Genomic DNA, 17,720 nt, shown 5'->3' with positions numbered 1-17,720 from the left:
ACAAGCACAATATGTCCATTGCTTATTAAAAATAAATCATCAGCAGCCTCAAATTCACTGCCTGGGTAAGTTTCCAGATAGCTAAATAACAAGCGCTGCCATAGGTGTAATGCCACCTGGAACATCTCTGTCTTATGGTTAGTCCTAGATTCTGATTGGCCAAGAAGGATATGTTCCACATTATTCGGTTTGTGAAAATATGGGTGCCTCCTGACAGTCACTATTTTGTAGGAGGAATTCAAGCACATACCATAAATTTAGGCTTGTGCGATTAAAGTAGATTAAAGCATTTTGTTGCCTTTGTGCAACAGATCCATTTTTTTAAAGGAATGAAGACTTTCTGAGGTTTTGAATGTGATGGGGGAATGCACTGGAAAATGTGGGATGAACAAATTATTAATGGAAAGCCATATGAACACCCCACCAGCAAATTAGGATGAGTGCTCACTGCCGTATAACCACTGTATAATCAGAGTGAATGCTCAAGTAAAGACCAGATACAGTGGTACCTCGGGTTACATATGCTTACATACTCCGCTAACCCAGAAATAGTGCTTCAGGTTAAGAACTTTGCTTCAGGATGAGAACATAAATCGTGCTCCGGCGGCGTGGCAGCAGCAGCAGGCCCCATTAGCTAAAGTGGTGCTTCAGGTTAAGAACAGTTTCAGGTTAAGAACGGACCTCCGGAACGAATTAAGTACTTAACCTGAGGTACCACTGTATAATCTTACTCTTGACACTTTGACCTCCCCTCTTGCTGCAGCTGGTCCTGAACGCCTGACTGCATTATCTTGACTGTGACTCAGTCTCTTAACTGTTCTCCTGGCTGTGATTTCTCCCTTTCAACCTCCCGCAGTCCAACCTATACTGTGCATTGCTTGCAATTTTGACCCCCAACCTTCACCAGATCTTAAATAGCTTCTGCCACTTCCAGCATAAGATGGACTCTACCTCAACATCCACTCATAAATCAGAGAACATTGTAGACTAGTCTGTGCTATTTTGTATACAGGAACGTATGTCGCTAAGTGTTGTTGTTGTTGTTTAAAAATATAGATTGAGGAGGTTCCTGGAGAATTCACTCAGGAGGACTTGGCTGAAGATGACGTCATGCTGCTAGATACTTGGGATCAGGTAAGGCACATGCTATTAACGGAGCTGTGTGGGACAAAAGAGACATACAATCTGGTTTACACCTATAGCAGCATTAAGTGAAAGGACATGTAAGAAGAAGAATGGTCTGCACCACTTCAGGTTGCAGGTGGAGAAATCACCTCTTCAAATCCCGATCCCATTAAAGATACCTGCAAATAGAAAACTGGCACAGCAGGCTGGTTTGTAATGCTAGCTTTTTATGTGCAGGGAGCTGTGGCAACCCCTATTTCTAGTCTGAAATGGTATAGCCTATCCCAGGCTCATTCTGTAGCCATGGTCTAACTCAGGGGTAGGCAACCTAAGGCCCATGGGCCGTATGCAGCCCAATTGCCTTCTCAATCCGGCCCGCGGATGGTCCGGGAATCAGCCTGTTTTTACATGAGCAGAATGTGCGCTTTTATTTAAAATGCATCTCTGGGTTATTTGTGGGGCATAGGAATCCGATTATCCCCCCCCCCCAAAAAAAAATAGTCCGGCCCACCACATGGTCTGAGGGACGGTGGACCGGCCCATGGATGAAAAAGGTTGCTGACCCCTGGTCTAACTGAATTGTTGTGTAAAGCAGTTCAAAGAATGATAAAAGAAAATCTTGGGATGTGCTGTGAAGGAAATGAATGGCACACAGAACTCCAAAGAAGTGAAGTTAAAGGAGGAGACATGGGGGGAGGGAGAGACCTCTATTTTAAAACAAGCAGTTGTAAAAGATGTTTATTTGAATGTATTTGAGAAATAACTATATTTGCCAGAAGAATGTCCTAGATGTTTGGCTTTCTTGGGGCCCCTTTCAACATGACATTTGGCATCTCTGGCTTGGCTATTGAGCAGTTCCCTTGAAAACATGTTTAAATGAGTCATTCACACCACTTTCTCAGAGATGACCTGGAGAACTTAGCAGATGCTCTGCCAAAAGTAAAAAGATGACTATTTATATATATGTATCTGAGAATCCACCCAAACCAGAAAACAAGTCAGTTGAACATAAGACATATTTTTAATTAAGGAACATGATATTCAGCACAAATGGTCTTCATATACAATTTTTTTTATAGTAACTGTCTTCCGTTTCATAACAGCTATGCCAACTCTCCTAAATATGTAATTTAATATCTCTCTCATCTCATTTCCTCCTCTCTGTCCCTCACAACCACACTCTCCAACTCTCATTTCTCAGCTGGCACACGCTAGCAGTCAGTCCCAACTCCATTCCCTCCCTTCCTGTCAATCATTCTTCCGCTAGTTCTTCTGTCACAGTTTATTTAGCTGCCCATCAATAAATATTCCCTGGGCAGCGTGCAAGCAAAATAATGCTAAAAATTGCAATATATCATAATTAAAACCAGCAAAAAAAAATGCTGAAAAGATAACAGAAAACTGCCATTACCCAGAGGAAGTATAAAACAGCTTGAATTCAAAACACAGTTAAAAGATCTGGGTGTATGTCAGGGAACTGCCATCAGAGGCACGGGAGAAGGAGAGGGTCTCTGATTCTGCAGGGGAAGGTCCAAGCGCTAGAGGGAGACTTAGCCGGGAAGAAGGGGAAGAGAATGAGTGTAACACCAGGGATCCAGGAGAGCAACGGGACAGGGAGGTGCAGGGGCTCCAGGACTCTTCGTTGGAAGTTAGCGAGGAGAGCCCAAGCACCCCGCTGCCCACGCCCACCCTGCGCAGGAGACTCCCGCGCAGTGAGAGGCGGAAACGATTGGGCGTCAAACAACTCTTATGTTGGCAACGCTTTAAGAAACGCCCACAGACAGATTCTACGAGTGACTAAGGGCAGCCACGCAAATATGGGCTGCGTAGTCCGCAGGGTTTAACCAGGCAATCCGATGCTCAAACGGAGCAGGATTACGCACGAGTAACTCCCAACCACTACAGTGTATAAAAAGGTATTTGCCTGGTGTTCAAAAGACCATAGAGATGGTGCCAGACAAGCTTCTCTGGGAAAGAACCCTAGCCAGGGTTCTAATAGCAACCCCCCCCCCAAAAAAACCTCTCACTTTCCTAGACACCCATCTCCCTTCACTTGGCAAGGTCACCCACAGTGCATGCAGCCTCTTAGGAGTATCTTAAGGGTTGGGGCATGAATATCCGAAGGAATTTTTCTGGGAAGAGGGACAAGTAAACACTCCAACCAACCAACAAATATGCATCCATAACTGAAAGGTGGGAGCAGGCAAGCTCCTTGCTAAATAAATGAGAAGAGTGCCTGAACATTTTGTCATGTATCTCGTGCTCTACAAATACTAAAAACTTGCTCTTTAAAAATAAATAAAAGAAAACTGGGAATCTGGGGGTTGTGCTTCATCTGGGGGGAGGGAGCCAACAGTCTCTCCACCCCCCCCCCATGGTTTGGGGAAGCATATGCAGGAGGGGGCAATTTTCCAGGCCATTTCTTACATTTACATCCCACCTTTCCTCCAAGGAGCTCAATGTGCACAAAAGCAATGGACAAAACTGGGGGGATATAAAGGTCTTTGCCTTGCATCAAAATGACATCAAAGTAGGCATCAGGCAAGCCACACTGGGAAGGGCATGCCACAGTTGGAGTGTCACCACCAAGCAGGCCCTGTCCCATGAAGCCACCTGCCACATCTCTGATGATGTGGACACCGAAAGAAGAACCTTTGTTGTCCTAAGGGGTGCAAATGGCTTGAAGGAGAGGAGGACAGATTAATGTCGGACTTCTACAACCTTTTGCCATCTAGATGTTTTGTGTTGCAACTCCCATCATCCCTGATCACTGCCATGCTGGGTGGGCTGAGTCCAAAACATTTAGAGGGCACCAGATTGGGGAAGACTGGGAAAAGTTGATGGTCAACAGAGAAATGAGGTGGAAATCAGACTACATGCAGCCTGAAATTTTTTTTCAAGGCCATGGGACTGCAAACCCACAGAGCTGGGCAAATCATGGAGCAGAATTTTAAATATTGACTAGAAATCATCCCTGTCTTTGAATGCTGGTCATTAGTATTTTATGTACAGGTCAAACTGTGGCAAAACCTCAAATTTATACCACTTTGTTGAAGCAGTCTCTCTTCATCACATCCTAGATATTTCTCTGGATTGGTAAGGATGCAAATGAAACGGAACGCACTGAATCAGTTAAATCAGGTAAGCTATGATTAAAATTGATGCAGTCTTTTTTTAGATGAATGAAAGGGGATGTTTGAAGAGCTTCTCCCAAGTTATTTATACTAATCAGACAAGGTAGTCAGAGGTAACCCCAGTAGAGGTGGGCCTATTTGGGCGGATGGGGTATTGCCCCACCAACCCCTCAGTCAGCCCTCAGCTTGCCCCCTACTTTCTGCCAATCCAGATCCCAGACAGGCGCATTGATGGGGCTCTTGGGAGAGGCAAAAGCCATTTTCCCAGGGTGGCACTGGCTGTCAGTCTCCTCCTCACTCTGTGTTGCCCATGAAGAAATCCTCAGGCTCCCGCCTCCATGTTCTGTTGGCCTCCTGAAGTTCTGCCCTACCAGCCCCACTGGGTGCCAGCCACCACTGCTGACCCAGAATACTTTGGGCCTGTTCCCACATTACCTTTAGGGCATAGTGATAGCCTCTGTCCATGTAGGACATCTTCATTTGTGTATGAGTTATCACGCTGCTACTTTTCTTGTTGACCTGCCAGTGAAAAAACCTGGAGAATTGTAGGTTTAGCTGGTGTGTGTTTGTGATTGCCCTGCATTTGTGAACGTGCCTTATTTCCCCCCTAATGTATCATTTGATGGACCTCTTCATATGACCTCTGCGTGATAGTCACTTAAAACTGTATCCTTGTACAACAGAAAGGGCAACATTTTAAATCCGCAAAATTCATCAAAGCAGTTATGAAACAGAAATCCCCCCCAAACTCTCCCTTTTTCTCTGTCTCATTTAAATAAGCATTATTCACTTTGATAAGGAATATTTGGGGACGCTGTGGTGAGAAAAGCCAAATTTGATCTTAACATCTCAGCTTACTAAGCTGAGATAAGAATTTCCATGCATGCATCCTCTTCGCAAAAGTGAACAGGCCAAAGTCTTCAATTAACTGTAGTTTTCCATTTCATTTGAACCAGGAAACTATGGTTATTGGCTTTATAACAAGCCAGGTTGCGAACCCATGGTTCAGAGTTGTCTTAATATCTTTGCTTGTTCCAAAGGCATTAATCACAATTAACCATGTTTGGACAAAACTGGGAAACTATAGCTTACTGAACAGTTTCTGGTTTGTTTTCTTGTTTCTTCCACAAAAAGGAAGAGCAAAGAAGCTGCACGCACATCCAGAAACCTCAATTTGTATCTCGGCTTATTAAGATCCATGTCCTGTGTGCATTTGATTGCCCAAAGGAGCCCAATGGGTGCCCTAGATGGTCTATGTTGAGGGAGGGGATCATTAAGACAATGCAATGTGTATCTCACATGAGACAGACTGTAGCCCCCAATAGTCCTTGCAGTATAAAAGCTCACACATTCCCCATTTGTTTTAATAATAGGCATTTTGCTGATTATTAAAATGCCTGCAGGACTCAGATCTTTTGTATGGACAGGATCTGCTTTGCATTTTTAAAATGTGTACCTATTAAATTTCCAGATGGCTCTGTAGCAAAGCTCTTAGTGGTTTACAAACAAGATTACAATAAGACAAACAATGAAATCAAAGCTAACAACACAAACCCAAATAACATTATCCAGCTCAAAATGAAATCAATAAACTCATTCATTTGGAAAAGTTGCGGAAGTTTATTTGAAAGATAAGAGAACGCTGATGTGGGAGCTGAAGAGCAGGAGGCCTTCACAGATGCTTCTGCATTTTGAAAAATGTCTGAATGAACCCTACAATTCAAGGGATGGAGTGATCCTTCAGCATCTAATCAATGGAGCTTGCAACAGTGTTTTAGATAGTACTATAAGTCAATTTGGGATGCGGGTGGCGCTGTGGGTTAAACCACAGAGCCTTGGGCTTTCCAATCAGAAGGTTGGCGGTTTGAATCTCCGAGACGGGGTGAGCTCCCGTTGTTTGGTCCCTGCTCCTGCCAATCTAGCAGTTCAAAAGCATGTCAAAGTGCAAGTAGATCAATAGGTACCGCTCCAGCAGGAAGGTAAATGGCGTTTCCATGCGCTGCTCTGGTTCGCCAGAAGCGGCTTAGTCATGCTGGCCACATGACCTGGAAGCTGTACGCTGGCTCCCTCAGCCAATAAAGTGAGATTAGCGCCGCAATCCCAGAGTCGTCCACGACTGGACCTAATGGTCAGGGGTCCCTTTACCTTATAGGGCAATTGCAGTACAATCCTATGCATGTTTACTTGGAAGTAAGTGCCAATTAATTTAATTGGATTTCTTCCCGGTAACTATGCATAGGATTGTGGTGTCAGAAACAGAATAATGGCCAAGATTTACAGTGCGGACTGGCTTACATATCCATATGAGAAGATTCAGTGATCCCAGTTTGGTCTAGAACTGTGGTTCCCAACATGGGGGCATGCTCCCCACAGGGGGGCAATTTGATTTTTAAGGGGGGGAATTCGAGAATGAGTTATTAAGCTTCCTCCACGTGAATAGGAGTTCACTTTTTGAATAATAAGAATTATATGTCATGGGAGGGGGCATCAGGATTTTAGAGATGCTTAGGTGGGGCATGGCCCCAAAAAGGTTGGGAACCACTGGTCTAGAAGCTAGAAGTCAAGGAAGCAGTGCCAGGAAAATGGCTACCCTGGCATAGACTTACCACTTGCACTGATTTTTCAATTCCTCTGGTCTATCACACAGGCTACAGATCAGGGCAGGGGCAGGCTAGGTGTGGTTTTCAGCGACTGTGCACTGAACCAACATATTGGAGCCAGGGTAGGATGTGAGGGGCAGGAAAAACTATATGGACATATCTTTCCACCGAGGGCAAGGCCACTCCACACACACACATGTGAAAAGAGGTGCACAGAGAACAGCCTGTCTGTTGCTGTGAGCAAAGAGGAGAGTTTAGGATTGCGGGTGGTGATCTGTGATTGAGCTGTAATGTTCAAGTTACTTCCCTCCTCACTGATAAATTAATGGATTACCATCTTGCATATTCATGTGTTTCAGCCAAACGCTACATTGAGACTGATCCTTCTGGGCGAGATAAAGGGACTCCACTTGTTATTGTGAAGCAAGGTTACGAACCCCCCACATTCACAGGCTGGTTCTTGGGCTGGGATTACAACAAATGGAAAAACTGAAGCTTCAACTGCAGAAGAGATATCCCAGGACAGCCATTCTCTGGCAGCTTTAAGCATGTGTTTGCAAATCACTGTATATGTTGCTGCTGTTGTGGTCCATGTGTCAGTTGTGTGTGTGTGTACAGCACAGAAGTTGCCAATATTTTTGTAAACTGGAAAACTGCTGTGGGCACCACACACATGAGAGTGAAGGACCCGACAGCTTTGGTTCTCTCAGTTTCTCGTTTTTGAATTCTGTTCTCCACATTTCTGCAGCAACTTGCATTTTTTTTAAAAAAAGATCCTCATGAAAATTCTTAAGTGTTTCCTTAAGAATTTATCACAATAAACACATTTTCGTATGCAGTTTTGACCAATGTATACATTTTTGCAAGCATTTTCTTCTAATATAATGCGTTTTTGCATGCTATTTTCACTAATAATGTTAAATTTTATGCTCATTTCTCCCCAATATATGCATTTTTGTAAACATTTGTTGGGGAACCGCATCACAACATTTGGATACGTGCATGGCTGTGTTTTGGTTCTCATATTGTTTTGGAGAGTGCAAATTTGACCAATTGAGCTTTAAATGTAAACTGAATACAATTTCTCTCCCATCCCTACTACACACACACACAGCTCAACCTATTATTTTGGCTGGCTACAATACAATGCTTCTTTCAAGCCTAATTTCTGTGAGAAGTGAGGTGGGGAGGAATGGGGCCCTATGAGCACTGGGAAAAGCCTGCGCAGATACCTGCAGGTGCCACATCGGTGACCCTCGGTATAAAAATATGCACACATTCTCTAAACATGTTCCCGGATGCAACTGGAAATGCCCCTTCTCCAGTTCCAAGTCTGTGCATAACTCCCCAAAATCCAAGACTTAATTAAGTTTTGAAAAGGATCAATAGAACGCCCACTGCATAGCATTCCATTGGGCCGGTGGCTTGGCTTGTTATGTAATTGAGTGCGGGTCTCCGTTAGGAATAGCGATGGGTGAGTTACACTCAGCTCAGACCTAGCTTGGTAATCATGACTTCTCAGTGAGCATTCAGAAGCTCGCCTGATTTCTCTGAGCTCTTGCCTAGCTCATAATGTTGGTGCGGTCTTTTTAGATTGCTTCCGCTTTAGTTATTGTTGACACTGTATTTTTCAGTGAGTTTTCATTGTCCCCTCAAAATGTCTCCTATTTTTAGTTCAAGTACTGGATGCTAATTCTGCATTATCTCTCAAAAGTTGAAGGCTCCAGGGGACTGTAAAACTCCTAGGGGCTGAGGTCACTCCACCCTCCCAATAAAATATTTGAGGGGACTGCCCCACCAAAGTCGATGGGCGTTGCCATTCAAGGGAGCTATATCATCCCTGAACTTGTTTGACCAATTCCCTGATCCCAGTGAGCCAAAGCTTAAGCACAGTGTGTTTGTAGAGTCTCTATATTTGACCTCTCCTCTTAACCCATGTAACTGGTAAGAGCCACAGCCTAGAGGGAAATACTCAAGCCATTTCCAGCTGTGCTCCTTTGCTGAAAACTCTATTTGTTCCTCTTTCTGTGCCAAAACTGTGATCTAAACACATTTCAGCAAAGCTTGGTTTCTCGCCATGCTACTGTTTTGGTTTTGCCACTCTTTTCACGTGATTGCAGGATTGTGTGGAGGTTTGTGGCCTGCCAAAAAACCCCACACATTGGGACCACCTCTTCCTCTACCACCTCTCCAGACAAATCTGCCTAATCCAGACCATGGCATGTTATATGAGTAGAGGCAAAAAGTGAGCAAGATGCCCGCAGAACTGGAAATGAATGTAGGAATAAAATGTATGTCAAATAATTCTCATGAAGTACCTGTAAAGAATGGATGAGCAAATGAATGCCACACCATAGAGTGTGAATGAAGATCACAGTGGATTCACATTGCTGTTTGGAGGAATGTGTGGTTCCTGATCTAGCAAGAAACCCGCATGTAGAGGCCTGCTTCTTCATAAAGCGCTCCTTTTCTGGACCTGAGCATCTATGTGCTAAGTCATATTTTGATACATAGCTATTTTTTAAAGTATATATTTCAAAGAAGCAAATACATTACAAAAAAGTGACTGCCGTGATGACTATAAATTTTCTAAATTATGCACTTTTACAAAAAAATTAAACACACCTTTATAGATGTATGAATCCAATAAATAAATGCTTTCCAATCCTGAACAATCTAACTACATTGTTGTATTCCTTCTTTTATCATAATGTAACTAATTTTGACATGATGTTATATACATAGAGTTTATTTTCCCACTAACTGAAGAAATTATCTTTTATTTAGCTTTCTGAGGTAGATGTAAATATTTCTTTATATTTATTTCTTACTTTTCTATCCCACCTTTCTCTAAAGAGTATTGTTCATGGTCCCTCCCATCAAGAGCCCTGTGGAGTTGCTTTGGCAAAGGCGGTGTGCCTGCTCCAAGGTCACTCAGTGAGCTACCCAACTGGGGCTAATCTAACATTCTTAACCCCTTTGTTCCACTAGCTCTTGCTAGCAGGATAATTAATGTGCATCTTCAAAAATACTACTCTGAGATTAGTATTGGTTTAGTAATGCAGTGCATATTGCACACCATGACTCTTCATGCTTTACTAAACTTCAAAAGAGATGTAGTTGCCTAGAATAATTCTGTCTAGAAACAGATTTTGAGTTGGAAGGCACCTTAGAGGCCATCCAGTCCAAGGATGGATCTATACCAGGCTTCCTCAACCTCGGCCCTCCAGATGTTTTGAGACTACAATTCCCAGCATCCCTGACCACTGGTCCTGCTAGCTAGGGATCATGGGAGTTGTAGGCTATAAAACATCTGGAGGGCCGAGGTTGAGGAAGCCTGATTTATACTGATCTGTAAAAACACTATTGAAGGCTATTTTTAAAAAGTTACATAGCTTTTTCCCATTGCCAACAGATTGTTGCTCTGCAGCGCCCTCTGGTGTCACATTTTTATAACACATTTTTAGTGTTATAACCAACCAGTGTAGATTCACCCCAACTCACTACACTTAGCCATTCCTCCTGGAAGGGTAAAGACTCCACTTTTATGGCCTATGCTTAGTACTCATGGGAGTGATTGGCCATTTAATGGCTGATTATCTTTGACTGCCCCCCACCCCATTACAACCTCCTGTCTGACTGAAATACCACAAGATTCAAATGCTAAAGAATATATGGCATGGTTTACTTATATAATGCTTTTTTAACTCAAGGCTCCCAAAGCAGTGAACAACAATATATATTAATGCAAATAAAATATATAATAAAAGTACAATGTATCAATAGATCAAAATAAAATAAAATAGCATCAGGACTTGGCCATGAATATAGATCCTACAATAAGATTTGATTATCACTAGGTGCAGTGCACTGGAGATTACGGAATTCTGTTCTTTGTGAGAGTGAACAAGTCATCAGAACCACCTTGTTGGCATTTCTTACACACCATGTTAGTCAAAACCCCTCATAGGGATTTCAGCTGCTTCATAGTTGTTAGGTCTATTACTTTTTTTGGCTCCAGATATGCAGAACAGAAAGATTTGTACAGCTGCATCCCATTTTCTCACAAGAGATTTGCACAGCTTGTAAGGGGTCACCTTATGGAAAACAACAAAGTTTATTACTATTTGCATGAACACAACAATGAAAGGCCTGATTAGCAATTTCCTTTTATAATGCAATCAACAAAAGACAAATGAAACGCAATGCTATATTTTCCACCACCAGTAAGCAACTTAAATTGTTCTCTGTGTTGTCTGATTCTGACATTAACCCAATAGTGAAAACTCTGAACATCAATTCCTTCTACTGGCATTATCTGTACAGTGTGTGTTAACATTCTTCTGTATCATTAAATTGTACATCAAGAGTGTCTATCATGAAAACAACATGATTGTTAATCAAGTTGATGCATGCAATCTACTTTTAAAACATATTTTAGAATGGGCATGTTAGTGGCACTCCCTTGAACTTAAAAAATGTGACTCATACAGAGGTGATGATCTCAAACTGGTTTGTTGAAATAATTGCAGTCACCCCAGAAACGTGTGTGCAGCAGAACACCATGTGCATGGGCATATATTTGTACAGAGGGAGTCGAATGAACAGCTGCATTTCTTTCATATATGTCTGTGATGGTTGTACTGGCACCCATCCTATTACATGCCCGATATAGTATCTGGAATATGGTTTTTGCAGATGGAATATGGAATGTGGTTTCTGCAAGTAACACTTGGATCATTTTTTGGTTTTGCATTTAATGCATCTGCTATTTGAATGTAAGATGTATATGCGTTAGAATGAATGTTTCATTTTAAAAATGGGCTTTCCTTCCTCATATCTTCATGATTTACAAGGGATGCATTCCAGAGTAAAATAAGGTATAATATTGCAATCCTATATAATGTCTATGGCAGATCCCTTCCTTGATCCAGACCAGGATTCCAGAATGCTCTGTCCTAAGCATAGACTAGTCCACCCCAGGACACACAGAATTCTGGAAGGAAGAGCATCCATCTGTAATTGTGAGTAAGGAAAGTATTCTAAAACAAACATCTTCATTTAAAACCATAGTCTCGGTCCATGTTCTCATTTCTAATATAGCCTCAGGCCTCTGAACTCAACAACACTAACCTGGAAATATGCTTATTTGAACTCAATGGGACTTCATTCTGGATAGGATAGCACTCCTTGTTTCACTAGTATGGATTGTGGAAGGAGGTTAGAAATAACATCAGATCCATTAACCTAGGGGCAATATCTACTTTAAAGCAGCAAGATGTAATGTTCTTCTGTCTGCCTTATGGCTAGGTTAGACAGATAACCACCAAAACACAGCATTCGTTCAGACTCAGCTGTCTTGAAGGAAAATGTCAACCAGGAATTAATATTTCATTGCCAAGAATGGCTGGATACCAGATTCCATGTGATTTATTTATTAGGTATGAATCACCTTACATGAATCATCTCAAGGTGATGGATAATATAAAAATAGCACATCTCAAATGCAAAACACATGGGATTCAAAATTAAAAACACTGGTGTATACATAAAGAAAACCTTCACAAGAACCCCCATTCCATTGTCATGAACACCACATAATTGACCTGTAAAACTAATTCCACCCTAAGAAGCAAGAATCAGCAGGATGCCTGGCAATACAGTTTTTGCCTGACACTGAAATAATGTCAGAGCTGGCACCAAGAAAACTTCCTGACAGACAGCATCTTCCTGCCTATGCACATGCACCTCCTTATAAATTAGCAGAGATAATTGTAACATATTTTTTCCTAAGGATTCTACTTTGCAATTTAAAAACTGGAACTTGGCATGAGAAAACCCAGTCAGCATTTTCACTTTGCTGTCTGACATCATTTGGATTTCCTCCTCATAAACTACAAAAATAGCAGGTTTAATGTCTTTCAGTGGGTTGAAAACATTGATACAGTTTTCAGGCAGGTGGCAGGAAAGGACTACTGCTAATGTTTGTTGCTCTGATGAGGCCTTTCCACCCTCCACTTCCTATTATGTGTTAGCTTCCCTCTCTCCATTTTCTTGCTCTAGTCCTAGAGGAGAGGCTCCCAGTTTCAGGAACAAGCCTTGACTGTATAATGACTGGACAATCCCCAGCAGAACAAGCCATTAATCATCTGCAAAACAGCAATGCCTATAACTCTACAAGCAGCCTGTAATGAGCCGCAGCAATGATAATTCTCATTGCTGCTTTCGTGAAAGTTTGATATATTTCTTGGATATGGGGACTCAACAAAGCGAGAGAAAATATGGCCAAGCAAGACACAAGAGAATAAGAAGACCAATAAGTTTGGTTCAATGGATGAATGGGAAGCAATGGTAAAGATCCAAATAGGAGATGCTCCCCACGGCCTTCATCCATGCACAATAAGACCAGTGCATACTAGGTGTGGAGTTTGCCACTAAATGAAGCTCTTCTCTGAATCCCGCTTACTTACAATGTATGCATGCAACCATCACTGCTACCACCTTCTGAGTAAAGGAGATTTGTTTAGACGGTTGTTTGGCAGTAGGCTTGCTTCCTGTTCCTCATTTAGTACAAGAAATGTATTCCTAAATAAGGAGCTGGTGACAAATCTGCCTGGGGATATGCTGTGATTACCTGCAGAATTACCATAGTTTGAATCCAGAGTCTTTGTACTGATGATGAAGAGGAGTTTTAGGTGTGTCCGATAGGTGCACAACTGTGCATGCACACATCATGCCAAACCCAGAAGTGACCCAAAAATGAAAAAAAAACAGAAGCCTTTTCATTAGGTATTTCAGGTCAAAAATTGCAGAAAGAAAAATGGGGAAAAAATTATGTATGCTACAACAGTGACAAGAATTCTATTAGTTCAAGGTTGGAAGACTGGAGAAGTACTAACGAAAGAACAATGGCAAGAAAAACTGATGAACTATGCAGAATTAGCAAAATTAGCAGACAAATTACATGAAAATGACAATAGTGACTTTTAAAAAGAATGGGAATCTTTTACAACTTATCTACAGAAACAACAAAAAGAGATGGACTCATTGGCAGGTTTTGAATAAACACTCACAATTTTATTTAAGTAAAATGTGGAGAAAAACAATGCAATAACATTTTATGTATATTAACATGCAGATGATAACAAAAAAAGTAACAAACCAAGGAGGGGAAGATGAGGGAAGTCAATGGGGGGGGGGATTGAAAAATGTAAAATTGGATAATTGTTTTTCCAAACTGTTACAAAAAAATTAATAAAATATTTAAAAGAAAAAGAAGTGACCCAAAAATGTCACAAAAACTCCATGAAAAGGAGCAGAATGGGGTGTTTGCAGGCTTTATCAACGGTGTTTCAAATATACGTACACAATTTCACTTAAACGCGTGGTGCTTGGAATGTAACCCCCATGTAATTTGGGAGTCGCCTGTATTGTTAATTTCATCAGCTCTCTTATAGGTGTATTGGTACGCTGTTGTTGCACGTGAGACTGAGTGAGAATAGGTAAGTGGCTGTTGTTATTGCTTTCATTTATCAGTTGCTTTTTACAGTAAAAAAAGCCTCAAAGCAATTTGACAAGAATAAAACAACAACTTAAAACTAGAGAAAGTTTAAAAACACTAACAATACAAAATGTTCACTATTATGTAAATGAATAGTTCCTCATCCCACCTTCTCTCCAACGTCACCAAGCTCTGATAGAATAAGGATTCTGCAGTACCCACACAGATTCCTTACACCGGTGCACGTCCAGGCTCTGTTGAGAAAGGTGGATTTATGAGCAATCTTAACCCCACCTGGGTTGGCTTAAACAAGGAGTAGGATTGCAGTGTTAATCAAGTAGTCCAGTCAGGTAAACAAATTTCCATCGTAATATGAATCACTGCCAACTCCTGCTGATTATAAGCTTTGTTATTTTCTAAAGAATAAAATTGATTTTCATCCAGCAACTACTTTTTCCAATATCAAAGCAAAACAACTCAGGCTGGCAACATGCAAATTATTGGAGAACTCTTTTGCACCCCCTAGAAACATAATATAGGGATGGTGAAGTAATGGCTCTCCAACTGCTGGACTGCAACTCCCACAATCCCTGACCATTTGCCTTGCTGGCTGGGGTTGCTGGGTGTTGAAATGCGACAACAGCTAAAGGAACCACATTTTATTCATGTAAAAACACATATGTAACAGTAAGCAAAACACTAAACTAAAACTCAAAAAAAGGAGAGCAACTTAAGTAAATTCCCCGATAAGGCAGGAGTTCTGAGGTAACCATGGAACTCCTCAGGCTGCAAGAGTCCTTTTGTTTATTCATTATGGCTTTTTCAATATAAGCTGCAAATGTAGGGCTAATACGTGACTTGTCAAATATCTATTCGGAACCAGTGCATTTAGATACACATTCTTAAAATATGGCCCTCTTTGGATAGCCCTGGGCAAATACTTTGGTGACTACAAGGTTGTAGAATGTTCAGATAAATTGTAAAAGAACAAATTAAAGGAAGCCGAGAGCGAAGTCCAAGATTTCTGCATCTGAAACAAATGAGTTCTGCCAAAAATGTATTTTTGGAAGATAAAATGAAAGGTAAATTAAATTCACATCAGCACCACTTCAATTTGTTTTTGTGTACACACCAGGGGGCGATGACTGGGTGGGGATGTCTTTACCCTATGCAAAAGGGTTCACATCTTAGCTAGAGATGAATTAGAAATGGCTTAAGGATTCCAATGGGTGTGAAGTTGGTTTGAAAAACAATACAAGCAGGATACATACACATTTGAGATGTCATGTGACTATGGATTAAAAACCCAGTATTGGAAATGCAGAATGTGCACAGTACGCAGGAGTGTGAACAGAACCTTAAGAGTCTTTTTTAAAAAAATGATTTATTGCAGTGTGTTTTATTATGTTAGGGTGGACTGATATGGTAAATTAGAAATGAAGGGCGCTTTTTGAAGATTGTAAGGAGATAGATTGCTTCCAACCTCATGAGCCAATTCTGTGAGGAATAAGCCTTTGCTCCAGTACAAATATTGAGTAGGGTGGGAAGGTGGGTGGACAAAGATAAGTAAAATTAAATAAGGAGGAGGGGAATATTTCGCTTTGTTCCCCAGTTGCAATTCATCATTGTGACCTGCACTTGTGTATAAGTCTGGAGGAATTCTCCAAAGTTATCATTGCCATTTTCTAACCAGATGCCTGCACCTTCAATGGAACAGGCAGAAATCCAACAGGTGTCCATTTTTTTCCTGCTGTAAAAAAAGCTTCCTCCTCCTCCCTACTGGTTAAAATCTACCGCCTTCGTTATGAACATCCCACATTTTCAGTTCTTATGGGACCAGTAGCCCTGGGCAGGAAAGAAAAGCAGCAAGCAACGCGCCCAAACAAGGACTTGCGCGGAATCAAACCGGGAGAAACCGCAGAGCAGAGGCAACAAACAGGAAAGGACTGGGAGGCGACGCAGCAGCAGCGGGGGGCGTGGCTTAGAACTAGCAGCTGTAGAGGCGCGAGAGGGGGTGTGGCCCAAGCGACGGTGGCGCAGGGACGGACACGCGGCCAGCAATCTGACAGCTCACGTGACGCGGCACATGGGCAACCGAGACGGGCTAGGGAAAGCTGAGCCTGCGGCGAGCACACGGAACCCTTTCTGGGAGGGGCGGGGTCTCGGCGTTGGCCGTTGAGAAGCTGCAGCTCCGCGAGGGCGTCATTTGAAAGGGGTTGCTAGGCGACGGTTCGCCGGTGGGGGCGGCGCCTCAACGGAAAGGCTTTTCCGTTACAATGACGGTGTTTCACCGCCAGTCTGAAGGGGAAAGGCGAAGGGGCGGGTGGCTGGTGTGGCGCGGCTGAAGCCAGCGCGTCTTTTTTTTTTTTTCCGTGCCTGAGGCGAAGTCGTGTGAACGAGACAACGCGGCGTCCCTTCCTTCCCTCTGCTCGTGACCGAAGAACAGGTCGGCTGTCGAGGGCGGCGTTCCCAGAGATGGGCCGCGGCGTGGCTAACAGGTGGGAGGAATGGCCGACAGGAGAGCCGTTAGGCGGCTCCCTGAAACCCAGGGGCTTCGTGTCGGGGGCGCTGGACGACCTTCGGCGCTGCCGGAGGCAGGTCGGGTGTCCTGTCAGAAAAGGGGCGGGGCCGAAGGGCGGAGGGGAGCTAGAGCTGAGGGTTTATTATTACACTTCTCCACTCTCAAGACGTAACTCCCTTTACCTTGGCGGCTTAAAGGGGCCGGGCGCTGCAGCACGTCCCGTTCCCGGCAAAGGAGAAAGCGTGGGTGGGTTAAAAGCCAGGGTGGCCGCGAGGAGGCGACGTGCGCTACCTCCCGCCTTCCAGCAGCTTCGCGGCGACCAATGGGCGGGAAGGAAGGCGAGCAGTCCGGCGGAGTGGCGTGTCTCTGGCCCAAAGAGAAAAAGAGGGAGCTGGAGGGTCGGCTTGCCTTGCACCGCCTCGCTGCCCGCCCACCGCAGCTCTCTGCGTCCAATGGGAGGCGCGCTTTGCGAAAAGGGGCGGGAAGAAGTGTGGGGTTAGGTGAAGAGGGAGGAGGCGCGGCCGGACCATAGGCAGCGGCGCTCCTTTGCTGCAGCGTCACTGGGAGACTTGTTGGAGCTACTGTTAGCGGCGGAGGGAAAGCTGCGCCTAGGGGGTGGTGGGCGCCTCTCGACAGGGTTTTCCTGTGCCCGCCACGGGCTTTCTTCGTCGTCCTTTCCCCGCCCCGCCCCGGCCCCGCGATCGTCCTCAGCGTCTGACCCTGCGCTTCTTTCCTTGGCAGGGAAGGATCGTGACTAGGAGCCTGAGACCAGCAGCGGGCGGCTTGAGGCGGCGGCGGGCGACTGGTGCCCCCAGCTCGCCCCGGGCCCCTCCCCTGCG

General features: G+C 43.5%; 1 protein-coding gene across 1 annotated transcript in view; it reads left to right on the top strand.

Annotated features, from left to right (window-relative positions):
* Positions 1-7,697, top strand: part of SCIN (scinderin) — a 54,143-nt gene extending 46,446 nt beyond the window's left edge. Inside the window, exons 14-16 of the mRNA XM_081164566.1 lie at positions 1,057-1,134; positions 4,206-4,266; positions 7,219-7,697. Coding sequence (XP_081020692.1) covers positions 1,057-1,134; positions 4,206-4,266; positions 7,219-7,352 — 273 coding nt within the window. The 3' untranslated portion in view covers positions 7,353-7,697. The remainder of the gene's footprint in view (positions 1-1,056; positions 1,135-4,205; positions 4,267-7,218) is intronic.
* Positions 7,698-17,720: the final 10,023 nt, after the last annotated feature.

This window comes from Podarcis bocagei (genome assembly GCF_964188305.1).
Source record: "Podarcis bocagei genome assembly, chromosome: 12".
NCBI classification, from domain to species: Eukaryota; Metazoa; Chordata; class Lepidosauria; order Squamata; family Lacertidae; genus Podarcis; species Podarcis bocagei.
Note: the sequence above shows the minus strand (reverse complement) of the source record. Positions and strands in the feature narration are given on the sequence as shown.